The sequence below is a fragment of the Chenopodium quinoa genome, unplaced genomic scaffold (genome assembly GCF_001683475.1).
Source record: "Chenopodium quinoa cultivar QQ74 unplaced genomic scaffold, ASM168347v1, whole genome shotgun sequence".
NCBI lineage: Eukaryota > Viridiplantae > Streptophyta > Magnoliopsida > Caryophyllales > Amaranthaceae > Chenopodium > Chenopodium quinoa.
Genome location: NW_018742205.1, coordinates 744,467 through 759,298, shown reverse-complemented (window position 1 = coordinate 759,298; position 14,832 = coordinate 744,467). Strand labels below are relative to the sequence as shown.

Genomic DNA, 14,832 nt, shown 5'->3' with positions numbered 1-14,832 from the left:
ACTTTATGCTGTATTCCATAAAGAAGTAATCTATAGTGATGACGATAAGTTATATAGTTTCATCAATACATTAAATAATTAATATGTATTGTAATAATATATAACGATTATAGTAGTTTAAACAAAAAGCATCCTTAAATTGAATTGCCTAATATTCGTAGTTCAAATGAAGAATGTATGTGGTTTAGGAAGTTTTGTAAGTCACGAAACACAATAATTTATAGTTAAAAAATAGTAAAAATGAAAGGGAAGATATTATAAATTAAATTGAGATATATGAATGTCAAAATTTCAAAATCTAAAATTAATAAAATGTTCATGGAGTCAACATCAATCTGCCGACGTGAGAGAACATGTTTTAGCATTTTGTTTGGTTTGGCACCGTCCCTGCTCCTTTGCCCCCTAATTAATTTTGATATGACGCACGGCCAATGCACCAAAATTCACTAAAAACAAATGCGTATTTGAAACAACGTTAATTCATCAACCCTAATTATAAAGGTTAATTTATAATTAACACCCTCGCCTTTTTGATATTAATATTGGTGGAAAATATATATTGAAGATTTTAGAATAAAGTATCACAATTTCACAACCTCTGAGCTTATTAAATTATGTTTCAAAAAAAAAAAAAAAAAAATAAAAAAAAATAAAAGCTTATTAATTTATACAAAAAAACCCATGCAACATACAAGGGTTACCTAAAGTTTATACTTGTATAGGCCATCAAAACCATAAATATGGTATAATGACTAGTTTCTCCGATCCTAAGATTAGAGGACCTTACACTTTGATTTAATATAACGCTAACGTCGTTAAGTATGTATAATTGTAATAAATTGGAGAAGTTAGACCTTTATGATGGTTGTCGGTCGCTCTTATTATCATCCGTAAGACTGTACCTTTTGAGTTGGGTGTTGAGGCTTGCAACATATACTCTTTTAAGCAATTGAAAGAAAGTCCCATTTACTTGGTAATAGTATGAACATTATTATCCCCTGTAATAACTTTTGTTTATTTCTTATTATTGTATCCAATGTATTAGATGTTCTCTTTATGAGAAGAGTTTCCTAATGTTCATTATCTTATTTATTTTATTTTTTAAAATAAAAGAAAAAGAAAAAGAATAAGAATGTATGAAAGCCTAAAAATTTATGAATCAAAACAAAGATTAATCTTATAAATTTAAATCAAATGTATCGAATCAACCGTTGTGTAATTCAAATATAATTTTAATACAAGTTTCATCAAAATACACAATGAACGCATCTTCATTCAAACTTATATGTTTGTTATAGAAGTAGTAAATACATACTCTACTTCATACAACTATACAAGTAGCTAAGTTTACCAAGTTTCATGTCTATGTAAGTACTAATTGCTGATAAATAAAGATTTAAGCATATAGTTAATCCACTAGCAAAATCGATTTTTAGATAGTAAGTGTGAATGTGTGATAATAACATTATCATCGAAGAATATTGATAGATCGTGAATCACATTTTCTGCCCGCATGCACGTACATAATTTGCTGTCTTAATCATAGGTGCATGATACCAAATTTAGTCATCCCATTATATAATCACAAAAAAAAAAAAAAAGTTAAGCTACCTTACAATTTTGTTGAAGACACGTCTGAATTTCTTGACAAGATTATTAATTAGTAACAAACCCAACATTCACTTTCTTAATTAAGACAAATAATTTGGAGTTTGAACTTTGACCGTAAATTTCTCTTGGAGTAACGAAACTAGCAATTTATCCTGGAGAAAATCTATAGTTTGATATCATTATATATTGAGGTAAGTTTTTGGTCTAAGTTTAATCTCAAAAAACAAAGAATTAACATGCATTAAAAAATTAAAATCGCGGAAGTGAGATAGAACTGACACGCATTAAAAATGGCTTGAGTCAAAAGTGCGTATCTTTAATTTAGAGACAAATAATATATACCTAAAAAAGCCTTTATATTTTTACACATCTCTCAAATTCTCATTTAAGACTCCTTATAAATTTAGAACTGACAAGCTTGCAAAATTTTTACACAATCTACAATAATTAGAGTAATTGAAGATTGATAAGCCCGTTTACTCCGTATTTCAATGAAACACTAGTAGTAGACAAAGAATTTGACCCGTGATCTACAAGTTGGATACCTTACTACCTTACCAACTTCCCCAAACTAGTTTGGTGGGAAGATTGCTCAATTGGTAGGGTTGTTGGTATAATTGCTGGATTACTCCTAATCTCCCTGATTATGACTCCTTAATTCCTTATGCAATCATTTTATCTAATAATATGCATTCAAATGGAAGTGTAATGTGCAAATTGCATACAATGACCAAAACACAATACAAGTAATAGATACGTATTGCTTTCAAATTTTCTTGAATAATATAGGGCCAACAGGAAAATAATTGGTTTCATATTGGGCTTTGGATGCAAATTGACTTAGGCTTGGAATATTTTAATAAGGCCTGCCCTCTACAAAATTGGTGAAAATTTTACCCTACACCCTAGTGTAGGGTGTGTTCCCTACACCCCCCCTATGCTACGTCGTTTTGTAGCTGGTATTTGCGATTCTTTCCTTTTTTTTTTTTTTTTTTTTTCCTTTTTTTCTTTTTTTCTTTTCTTCCTCTTTTTTCCTTTTTCCTTTGATTCTTATTATTCAATTTATGTATATATATGATTTTAAACCCTATTTTTTCTCTCTCTTCAATTGATCAACCAACCTCCATTTTAGATCTACATTTTTCTCTCGCTAATTCATCTTCTTCATTTGATTTTTTGAACGAATTCGTTAATTGTTACCGATCATCAATGGCGAATTCTGCATCTGGAGATTGCGTTGATTTTGATCGCGATTGCGAGCGTGTGTTTCCTTCTGGACTTCGTTTCGTTGATTCGTTTGTGCAACAATGTGAGTAATTGTGATCATAATTTTTCAATTTTTAATTATCCCTAATTTGTTCTGTTATAATGCTCTGTTAATTTGAACTTAATTGATGTATTATTATTCACTTTCGATTTTTGAATTTACTACTTTGATTACATTATGATGAACGTTTTTGGATTGTTGTACTTTGTATGAACATTTTGTTGCTTCATTTGTTGTTTCATTTGTTGTTTTCTCTGTGTTTTAGAATTGTGTGTTTTTGTCGTATATTTTGTAGATTATACTTTCAATTAATCGTTTATGTTTTCTTATTCATTGTTACTAATGTGTTTATGTTCAGTCTTAAAGTCATTTTTGATCATTTATTTTTACATTTTTATATCGATATTATGTGTAGTGGTAAATAATGAAAATATTGTTCAAAATATTATGTGCTGAAATTCTTTTTGCAATTGATCATGTGCTGTTTTGATATTGAACATTTTACTTATTTGTTATTGTTCATTCATGAAACTCTTTATGATCATTTATAATTGTATATTGTGCAGTGGAAAAAAATGATGATATTATGTATTTAGAAGCAGAACAGTCTGAATTAAAGGATAAAGAATTTAAATCTGAAGATGAAGCTTTCGAAGCGTATAATGAATATGCTTTTAGGAAAGGTTTTGGAATTCGAATTGGGAAGAGTAAGAGAAGAAGAGATGATTCTTTTTTGATGAAAAGATTTGTTTGTTGTAATGAGGGATTCAAAGATAATAAGTGTAAGAATAAAAGGATTTATGAGAAGTTGGATCATCGAACTGGTTGTTTAGCTTTTGTGCAGTTTCATATTGATCATTTAGGGGTCTATACATGTACAAGACATGAAATGGTTCATAATCATGCTATGATTCCTCCTGAAAAAAGGCATTTGATAAGGTCTCAAAGAGATGTGAATAAAGAGCAGCTTCTTTTCATTTCAACAATGAAATTGAGTGGAGTCAAAGTTACTGATTCTTTGAGGGTTCTAAAGAAGGAGGTTGGGGGATCTCCTAATCTTTGTTTTACTGCTTCTGATGCTTATAATGCATTGTCATCTGAAAAAGCTGCCCAAATTGAAGGATGTGATGGTAACCAATTGATTAAATATTTTGCCAAGAGACATGTGGATGAGACAGATTTTTATTATGATTTTGAACAAGATGATAGTGGTGCTTTAGTTAGTTTTTTTTGGCGTGATGGTAGGATGATGAGAGATTATCATTACTTTGGAGATTTGTTGGTTTTTGATACAACTTATAGAACTAATAAATATGGAATGATATGTGCTCCATTTGTTGGGATGAACCATCATGGTAACAATGTCATGTTTGGTATGGGTTTTATTCTTAATGAGCGCACCGAGTCTTTTGATTGGTTGTTTGATACATTTTTGCACTCAATGGGGAGGAAAAGTCCCATTACAATTATGACTGATCAAGCACAAGCGATTGCAGCGGGTATAAGAAACATTTTTCCTTCAACTGTTCATCATCGTTTATGTGTATGGCATCTTGAACAAAATTCTAAGAAACACATTGGAGCATTGAGAGCTTTGGAAGGCTTTACAGATTTGTTTGGATATCTTTTGAAGTATTGTGAAACTCCTGCTGAATTTGAATATTTCTGGAAAAGGTAAATTATTGTTTTTTGTATTTATTTTTTATTTTTATTATGTGATATATTTGATTATTATGTGATATATATATGAACATGTAGTGTTTTACATATGATCATACAATTTACTTTGTTATGTATGTTATCATAATATTATTAGTGTCCATATTGTTTATGATCATTATTCTTTACACAAATGTACATATTTTAATTTATATTTTGTTCATTTTTAAATTAATATATGATCATTTCTGTTATACAGGATGTGTGATAAATACAAATGTGAAAATGATGATTGGTTATGTGATTTGTATAAAATAAAGGAAATGTGGTGTCCTGCTTATTCTAAGAAGTATTGGTCTGGTGGTATATTGTCTTCTCAACGTAGTGAAACTACTAATAAGTCAGTTTCACAACGTCTTAATAAGACTCAAGGTTTATGTGATTTTTATCATGTTTTTCTTGATGTCATTTCTGAGTGGAGAAGTAAGGAAGGTGCAAGAGATTACAATACTCTGAGGGGTAATAGGCACCTAGCTTTTGCTAATATTGGTATATTAGTTCATGCAAGATCATTGTACACTATTCAAGCTTATGTTCTTTTTGAAGAGGAGTTCATTAGGGGGACAGCTTATGATCATGTTGATAATGGTTTGCGTTTTCCAGAATATTCATATCTTCTTTGGAGGCCTGGGAAGGATATAATTAAGCATGAAGTTGTTTTTAATAAGGAAACACATGCAATTTGTTGCACATGCATGTACTTTAGTGAGACTGGTTTACTTTGTTCTCATTCTCTTCGAGTATATCATTTGCATTGTGTGCGTAATATTCCACAAGAGTATATAATGAAACGATGGACAAAGGCTGCCATGTGTAGTCATGGTATTGAAGAACCTATTTTGAGGACAAATGTTGTGGCTACTAGTGTTTGGAGGTCACAAACAATCAGAAAGTTTGTTAAGTTGATAACAAGTTGTCAGAATTCTTTGAATGCAAGGGCAGAGGTTGAGTGTTATTTCAATCTGTTAAAAGAAAAGGTTGAGAGTGTATCAGGTGTAATTGACTTTAGTGAACCTGTTAAAGAGGTTGAAATTGTTGATCTTGAGATCAAGAATCCTCCAAAAGCTAGGCCTAAAGGTGAGAGGAATGTAAGGCCTAAGAGTACCTTGGAGAAGCAGTGTAACAAGGCAAAGGGTAATTTCAAGAGGAAAAAGTCTCTGTACACTCCTTACAAAAGGGGTATAGGGCAAGCAGTTGTACAGGTATATGATCATTTCATATTTTCAAATTGATCATTTCAGTTTTCGTAAATGATCATTTATGTTTTTTCTTTTTAAATAGGAACTTGATGAGAACGGTTGTGCTGTTACTTATGCTAATTCTATTAGTGATCCCATTGAATTGATTGTTTTGAGCAATAAACGGGCTCAGGTAAATTCAAATGTGCCAAAAAAAACATTTTATTTATATTTTATTAATATTGATTTTTATAATTTAAAAATATAGGTCGGCTTAAAATCAGCTGTTGTAGAAGAAATTCCTTCTAGTTCTAAGGAATCAAATCATAGTATTTCCAATGATTTTGATCAGGTATATGAACATTTATGATCTATATTATAATTTTTTTTTATTTATTTTTTTATTTTTTATATTTTTTTTTGGTTTTTTTGTAGGCTACTGGTGAAAGCTCTCTTTCATCTATCATATCTATTGATGTTGATATTTCATCTATTGCTAAGGTTTTTTTTTTTTCCATATTTGTTTGTATAAGTGTTTGTAACTGATCATATACTGGTTTATTAATGATCAATTTAATTTTTTTTAAAGGCAAAGGATTTAAATCTTGAAGGTGTTTCTGCTGTTCAACCTTGTTCTAATTTTGTTGCAAATAAAGGTGCTTCTGGTGTTAAAACTTACTCTCAAATTAATCCAAGAGTTCCAATTCATACTAGTGCGTCAACAAAATCTCCTGTTGTTATTCAACCTACTGTTCCCAGGAATGTTCAAAATCAAACTCAGAATTGTTCAAACACCAATCCAGAAATGATCATATCCAACTCCAGGAATGTTCAATCAACAAATGTTCAAGTTATTTCTCCTACGGTTCAAATAAATGATCAAGGATTTCCTGTTCAGAATGTTCAAGTTACTCCTCCCACAGTTCAAAGAAATGATCAAGGTGCTCGTGTTCCAATTCTTCAATCAAGAAATGTTCAATTAGGTTCTAAAAAGATTTCTTCTAAATATGATAGGTTGTTAGCCTTTTTTGATACAAGTGTAGCTAAACGTTTGGCTAATAAAGATAAATAATTAGTATTCCAGAACTTTATAAACATTAGACTTTTTTGTAATGTTGATTTAATTACTATTTTGTAATTTTGAATTTTCGATCTATTATATAAAAAACTTTCATTCAAAGATTAAAATGAAATATCAATTACAATAATATTAAAATAAAATCCATAAGTCTACTTCTAAAAAAAAAAAATAGTCATATATAAGAAATGAACATATACATAGTTGTAAATGAACATTTGAAACTACAAAGTTGCAAATTTTCTAGCTTTCCTTCTATTTGCTCTTGATTCAGTGTTTTCTTCAAATAACATCAGTTCTGCTGTGTATTGGAGCCTTAGATTTCTAATTTGTTCCACCTGTTGAACAAAATGAATTGTCAAATTTTAATTAAACAATCTTTACTGTTTCATAAATGAATATTATATCTTAAATAATTGATCATTTATAACTCTTACATTGTTTGGTTTTAAATCACAAATCCAACTCTCATTAGGATCAGCAGTGAAGGTTTCCATATGCTTCATAATGTAAACTCCACAGTTTGTATAGTCATTGTTGCTACGCCATTTCATCTTTTCCAAAACAACTGTGTAGTCTTCAATTCTTTTTGCATCTTGATATCCAAGGTGTTTCATGTACTCTGCCAATCCTTTTAACTGATAGAAAAAAGAGTAAAAATTGTTTAGAAGTTTGTATTGTGATGAAGACATGAACAATAAATAAAAATAATTGATCATGTAGTCAACTATAAATGAACATATTATCTCACCATCATTTTTGGTTGTTCTTCATATTTTGCTTTGACTGATACCTTTTTTGGTAGTTTTCTATTGTCAATTATATGAATTTTGTCTTCTATATGATTGACGCACAACAGAAAAAAATGTTGAGAAGTTGATACTGGGAAGAAGACCTGAACAAATTATATAATGTTATTGGACAATATATTGAATGTAATTGAACATTTGTATTAAACAAGAATTAATACCTGTTTATATCCAACAATGCTGTCAATTTTATTCAACTTCAGTTCATTGTCAATTCTTTCTATGAAGGCATTAATTCTTGTCTTCATTGATGATCCTTCTTGACAAACTCTATTTGTGCACATAATGTGCTGTTGAAATACAAACAAACATATAGAAGTTAAATGAATTTTTAGCAATTATTTATCATAGGAAAATAGAATCAATAATATAAAAAAAGAAGAAAGACTAACATGAAGCACTGTTGAGAAATAAATCTTGTTTCTCGGCTTTTTATGATTAAGAAACCTTGCCCATCCATCTATGACACAATTTGTCACTTCAACATCATCTCCAAGAGTTTTCATTTCATTTCTATTGATGAGATTCAAGCCATCATAGTATAAGAGTGCACTGCATTATGAACATTTAATAATATGAATGTGAACATATTTTTATAAAAGATATTAAACCTTAAGTTTAATTAGTGTAAGTAATTACCTTTCATCTTTTCCACCAAGAGCAAAGTCTACTGCAATTTGGTTCATGGCTTTCTCATCTTTAAACAGATCCTTGTACTTGACCAAGTAAGGAGATCGGAAAGCAGGAGGAATTGTTTTCTTTTCGCGTTTTGGTCTTGTTGTTCAATATAAAATATTGTTAAATTAAGAAAATTATGAGGAACATAAATGAACATTTGAGTGTATATAAATAAATTTGAAATTATACCTTTCAACCTTTTCCTTTTCAGTTTTTTTCTTCTTTTCTGCAATTGACTTTTTCTTATCATCATTCCTGGTCATATTACATAACACAAATGTACATTTAGGTATATGAAAATGTTCATTATTATTTTTGAACATTTACTTAATATAAATAATGTACCTTTTTGTGACTTTTGAGGATGAAGCAACAATCTTCTTGTTTTCACTGAAAAGTGAAACAATGTCAGTACATATTAATAAAATAAAAGCTTCTTATGTAACACCCTGAATCATTTTCAATTCATAAAATGAAAGATATTGATTTAACATAAACCTATTGATTTAACATAAACCACACATTCATATTACATATTCAACAAAATAATGTTCACACATACAATAGTTTGAGAAACACCAGTTTCAAGTTACAACACGATAGTAACATAAGTTAAATTGTTCCATCTAGATATTTTATCCTACACCATTACATAACCCTAATAGTAAGACATGTCTTCAGGATTTTACCCCTCCACTTTTTCATCATTTTTTGTTTTTTCAAAAACATCTTCCTTGTTTTGTTTTCCACCTTCAACTGTGTTTTTTGGATCATCACTTTTTTCACCACCATCTGACCTAGGGTCAGCATCAACCACTGAACCAGATCCTGCATCTAAGAAAAAATTTAATTAGATATAATATAATTTCTTTGTAAATGAACATTTGAGTATTTATAATTGAACATTATACCTGTTCTAGGCAATCCTTCATTATCTGACCTAGTGTCAGCATCAAATTTTGAACCAGTTGCTGCGTCTAACAAAAAAATACAATTAATAATGAATATTTCTTGTTTGTAAATGAACATTTTACACTTTTTAATTGAACATTATACCAGTTCTAGAAAATTCTTCAATTCTTTGTTCTGAAGCTGCTGAAGTTTTACCCACATCCTTTTCTTCAGCTGTATTATAAATCATCATTTTGGAGATACACTAAGTTAATAGTATTTACACATAATAATTAGAAATGAACATTTCTACTTAAGTTTATGTACATTATTATTAAATATATGAACATATTACCATTTGTTGAAATTATTGGTTGTTCAATTATATCACCAAGTGTTGAAAAGGTGGGCCCTGTTTCTGTTTAGGACAATTTAGACCACAAATTTAGAATTTTTCATATAAAAATTAGGATATATAGTCTCTTTTAGTTAGAATTTACCAATGGCTGGAGAAGGTGGAGTCAACCCCAAGCTGAAAGCTTTTCTGATGTCATATTCTTGTTCTTTTTCCTTTCCCTTTTTGGTTAATTTCTTCCCAGTCATTTGCTTCTCAGTTGTTTGCTTTTCAGACCCTTGCATCAGATTCTTCTCAGCTTGTGCAAGTGCATTTAGGAAATCCTCACTGCCAAAGAATTCTTCATCTTGGCTTAGAATTGATGGTTCCCTAGCTACCACCTTTCCTAAAACTTCATCAACTTTTTTCACCAAGTCATTTCCAGGGAAGATATCCTTTGCCTTCACCAATTTTGAAGAAAGCTTTGACAGGTTTGAACAAGTTGTTTTTACCAGGGAAACAAAATCATCCATAAAAACCTATATGAATGAATATTAAAAATTATGCAGTTGAACATTTCAGATTATACAAATGAACATTTATGTTAACAAAAGTGATCATTTTATAACCTTAGGACTTTCTTCAACTTCTGCAGCAATCCTTGGTAGAATTTTCCCTCTCCCAAATCCCAATTCTAATTCAATCTTCAACCTCTCAAGAACCATGTCTCTATTCCATGCAGATATGATAGGAATTTTTCTTGGAGGCCTTTTGTCTAACCTCTGAACTCTATCAAAATAGAACAACTACAAGAAAAAAGAAAACATGGAACAGAACATAAACAATAAAAAAAAGTGCATTTATTTAAATTTAAATGAACATTTTGTATCTAAGAATATACCATCAGAAATTGAAGAGGGCCTTTGTAGAACCCCTTGCCTTGCTGCTTTCTCCAATCAACATGACATTTGATAAGTGAGTCATATACAAACTGACACCAGTTCAAATTTTTTATGTTTTCTTTGTCCATCATAGAATAAAGAAATTTGAAATGGCATTGATTGTTTGATACACATTTCATCAAGCAGTTCACAGCCACTGCTAAAAAGTTAGTAATGAAATGTTCACTTGGTGGTCTGTTGTTGGTGAATTTATCATTTATGTATCCATTCACAATCTGCAAACAAAATGAACAAAACATTTATACTTTTGATCATTTAATGTATTTAAAATGAACATTTAAAACTGATCATACCTGACTCACTGATGGAGTTTTTCCTGACCATGATTTTCTCCATTTCTTCAGAAATTCTGCATACTCCTCACTAATTTTATCAGACTTTGGCTCAACAATTGGAATTTCTCCTGTAGGCAAGCCATAAACTACCCTAACATCCTCTACCTCAATTTCTATTTTTTCATTCTTTGGTAGTTCAAAACACTGGCTATTTTCTTCAAAACTTCCCAATAACCAGTTACAGAACTTTTGATCAAGTTGAGGTAAACTAATGTCAAGAAGTGATCCTAACCCTATATCAACAACTTGTTGTTTTTGGGTAGGTGTCATCTTTTTTATCCATGCAATGAACTTCACATGTCCTCCTCTCTTTGAAGATTTCTCTTCCTCAAATTCATCTTCCTGAATTTCCTCAACTTCATCAGTTTCTATTGCTTGAACCATTTCAGTTTTCATTTTCTTTTTTCTCCTACCTTCAATCTTTCCTTCATCATACAGTACCATCTTTTGCTCCTCCTTTTCAACCTTTGCCTTCACTGAATTCCCTTTCTTTGCCTGTTTCTTCCTTGGCTTTACTTCATCCTCTTCCTCCTCTTCCTCCACCTCATAATCATCCTCACTGACAGGCTCTTCTTCTGCTCTATAAACTGACTCTTCACTATCATCATCACTGTCAGTAGAACTTTCATCAGTAGGATCTTGAGAGGGTTCATCTGATGGTACTTCTTGTATTTTTTTTTTCTCTTTCCAGCATTTCTCTTGGCAGGACTGACATCTGAAAATTAAATATATATAATTTTGTTTAAGTATTGAAAATGTACAGTAAGCAAATGATAAAATGAACAAAATTGTTTTCTCAAATGATCATTCTATATATAGAAATTGAACATTTATAATATATCATTATATACCTGCTTTTCTTTTGCCAGCAACCTTAGAAGTTTTCTTCACTTCTTCTAGAGTTTTCTTTTTCCCACCTATATATTGAAATTGAACATTAATGATATACCATCATAAATGATCATTCTATACATTAAGATTGAACATTTACCCTTTTTGCCTTGGTCTGGAGGATATTCAGCAGGAGCACCTGCCATTTTTTTTATTGGAGTAGGTGCTGGAGGTGGTGCATCAGCTTCCTTTTGAATAGGAAAATTCCTTGTAGACATTCTTCTCTTCTGTCCTATTTTTGCGGTTTCTTTAGCAGGTTCAACATCCTTCTTCAGGCTTCCCTTTTCAGATTCATCTAACAGAACATCTATTGTTTTTAAAAAAAATTTATGTTAGTATATTTGAAAGTGTAATATTTATTGTGTAACAGAAAAGTATTATGATTACCTTGGCTCCTTGTAATTCTACCACTTGGCACAACAACAAGGCTTTTGTTTTTGTTTTTCCTTGCAACCATTTTGTATCTTGTTTTCATTTTGGTTGACTGATCACTTTTTTGTGATGATGGAGCTGTCTCCTCACTAAGTTTTGTGGAAACTTTATCATCATCTTGATCTAGAAGATAAGTTTCATCCTCAATTTGAACAAAATCAGGTGCAATTTGTGCTGCATATGAAATGATCAAATATAAAAGATTAAATAAACATTTATTAAATTGGATGACAAATGTTTACTATATACAATATAAATGAACATTTCAGGTAATGAATATGTACATTTTCCACTATTTACCTTTCGGATCTGTTGTCTTTGTAGACTCATCTTCCACTGTTTTCTCTTTAGGGATTTTCTCCTTTTCAGGCTCTTTTTTTCCCTCTTGTCCTTCTATGAAAATTTAATTAGTTAATATTTATATATTTTTTTTAATCTTATTGAACATTCAATATTATGTAGATCCAATATGAACATTTTATGTAATAAAAATGTACATTTATAAATTTTTACCTTCTACATTTGTTGTCTTTGGAAAGACATCTTCCACAGTTTTGTCTTTAGGGCTTTTCTCTTTTTCACTCCCTTTTTTTCCTTCTTGTCCTTCTATTAAAATTTATTTAGTTAAAATTTAATTTTTTTAACCTTATTGAATATTTAATATTATGCTTTTCCAATATGAACATTTTTTGTAATAAAAATGTACATTTTAAAATTTTTACCTTTTTCCACAGTTTTCTCTTCTATTGGCCCTTTTTCTTTCTTTTTTGCTTCACCTTCAAAAGTAATAGTATTGTTAAAATTGATATTTATGACTATTAAACAAAAATATTCAATAAATATGATCATTTACCTTTCCTGATTTCCTTGCTTGCCTTTTCCATTCTTTTGAGATTTCTCATAATTCTGATTGTCGATTCTTTGTACTTTCTGTAAATGTATGATATTAACTTTGAAATATATTCATTAATTGATTAAATTAATTCAATTATTTAAATTTAAACATACTTTGGGTTTCTCTCTATGTTTAAATGTATTTCTTGCATCTTGTCCTTTAATGTTGTTATTCTTGAATCATCTTTGGGGTTTTCTGATATTTCATTAAAAATATGTTTGAATTTACAATTTTGATTAGTAAATAAAAAAATGAACATATAACTTATATTACTATTGGTCATGAGCAAACTTTTTTGTACTGATTTTCAAATGAACATATAGTCTATCTAAATTGAACATTTAAGTTTTCTTACTTTTGGCCAAGGACTATTCTTTACTGGATTGCTTTGCACTTTTGGTTGAACTTCTTCTTGCTTGCTGAAATCAATATTAAGAAATACTTTAAATAAAAAATGCACATAAATTGTACATTAAAATATACTGTTATAAAAATGAACATTTATTTATATAAAATTGATCATTAGTATACCTTTCATCCCTACTCTCTTTGTCAGTTGTGTTATGTGTAGCAGACACACTCTTAGTTGTTGCATTAGTAGCAGGAATGTTCTCACTTTGTTCACTTAAAAAAAACAGAATTATTTTATATAATATGATATTAAAGTATGAACTAATTTATACAATGAAGAAGATAATTAGTTATTTTGTATAAAGCTTTTTATACCTTATTGTTTGATTTGTCTCTGGTGGTCTTGATTTTGACATAACAAATTTCACTCGAACCTTTTTTTTTTCACTAAAATTTTAAGAATTACCTAATAAGTTTGGTATATATATACAATGTACAATAATTGAATGTAAAAACAATTATTTTATACATATAAACTTACTTGTTTAAAGTGTATCTTTCATAACTATTACCATATTCATTTTGTTCTATAACCTTCTTTAGAGTTAATGGTTCAGATTTCCCATCTCTAAATTGAAGCAAGTGTATCACTCTAAATGGCACATCACTACATTATAAATTAATTACATGACATTAGTTTGAATGCATATCACTGAAATGATTATTATCATATTTATATATGTGCATGATGATTTAATGAAATGTATATTTGTTATTTAAATCTCAATGAATACTCAAATGAACAAATATACATATATGATCATAATTATATCTATAAATGAACATTATGAGTATCAAATATGATCATATACAATGATGTTTCAATGAAATGTACTTTTGTTTTTAAATCTCAATAAATACTCATATGAACAAATATAAATATATGATCATAACTATATCTATAAATGAACATTATGAGTATCAAATATGATCATATACAAATAACATATTAAACAAAGATAAAACCAATTTTATCAAATACAACTAGCATATTAGACATGAACATAATATATTCTGTAAATGACTAATTACCTTGGTAGTGGAGACATTGTTAAATCCGTACCAATTGACTTGTCAATATCTTTTAAAAGTTCCGGATCTACAATTGGGATCATTTTTGGCGGTTTTTTTTTTCAATTTGTCTACTCTTGACTGAAAGAGGTACATCATTCATCATCGTCTCTGTTTTATTTAATAAATTGTTAATGTTTTAGTTATTTTTCAGTAAAATCTTAGAACAATTACTCAATCGCAAAAATTTTTAACAAAAATTAGGTTTTACAAATAAATTCGCTCTATAATTTTCATCGCAAGAATATGAACAAATTAGTTTTACAAAAG

The 14,832-nt window shown here is 29.4% G+C and overlaps 3 protein-coding genes and 1 long non-coding RNA gene across 5 annotated transcripts; 1 reads left to right on the top strand and 3 right to left on the bottom strand.

The window, feature by feature from the left end:
• Positions 1–2,639: 2,639 nt before the first annotated feature.
• On the top strand, positions 2,640–6,870 carry LOC110727389 (protein FAR1-RELATED SEQUENCE 5-like). 2 transcript variants are annotated; one of them, XM_021906954.1, is made up of 7 exons: positions 2,640–2,920; positions 3,445–4,552; positions 4,797–5,799; positions 5,879–5,968; positions 6,044–6,127; positions 6,211–6,276; positions 6,365–6,870. In XM_021906954.1, exons 1-7 carry the CDS (start codon positions 2,686–2,688, stop codon positions 6,845–6,847), a joined length of 3,069 nt encoding a protein of 1,022 aa, XP_021762646.1. In that variant the 5' UTR covers positions 2,640–2,685; the 3' UTR covers positions 6,848–6,870. The 2 variants fall into 2 exon arrangements, with proteins under 2 accessions (XP_021762646.1, XP_021762650.1); XM_021906958.1 differs by lacking the exon at positions 5,879–5,968.
• Positions 6,871–6,998: 128 nt separating this feature from the next.
• On the bottom strand, positions 6,999–8,659 carry LOC110727370. Its single transcript, XM_021906938.1, has 6 exons — positions 8,302–8,659; positions 8,055–8,214; positions 7,824–7,952; positions 7,605–7,748; positions 7,291–7,491; positions 6,999–7,191 (listed from the first exon to the last, which is right to left on the bottom strand). Exons 1-6 carry the CDS (start codon positions 8,346–8,348, stop codon positions 7,078–7,080), a joined length of 795 nt encoding a protein of 264 aa, XP_021762630.1. The 5' UTR covers positions 8,349–8,659; the 3' UTR covers positions 6,999–7,077.
• Positions 8,660–11,634: 2,975 nt separating this feature from the next.
• Positions 11,635–12,760, bottom strand: LOC110727379. Its single transcript, XM_021906945.1, has 5 exons — positions 12,699–12,760; positions 12,486–12,578; positions 12,141–12,359; positions 11,854–12,060; positions 11,635–11,779 (listed from the first exon to the last, which is right to left on the bottom strand). The coding sequence occupies exons 3-5, from the start codon at positions 12,226–12,228 to the stop codon at positions 11,706–11,708; spliced, it is 369 nt and encodes a 122-aa protein (XP_021762637.1). The 5' UTR covers positions 12,229–12,359; positions 12,486–12,578; positions 12,699–12,760; the 3' UTR covers positions 11,635–11,705.
• A 694-nt stretch (positions 12,761–13,454) lies between these two features.
• LOC110725459 lies at positions 13,455–14,594 on the bottom strand. The gene is made up of 3 exons (XR_002512166.1): positions 14,524–14,594; positions 13,612–13,704; positions 13,455–13,499 (listed from the first exon to the last, which is right to left on the bottom strand). It is a non-coding gene; the product is annotated as an uncharacterized LOC110725459 (long non-coding RNA).
• Between the last annotated feature and the right edge of the window lie 238 nt (positions 14,595–14,832).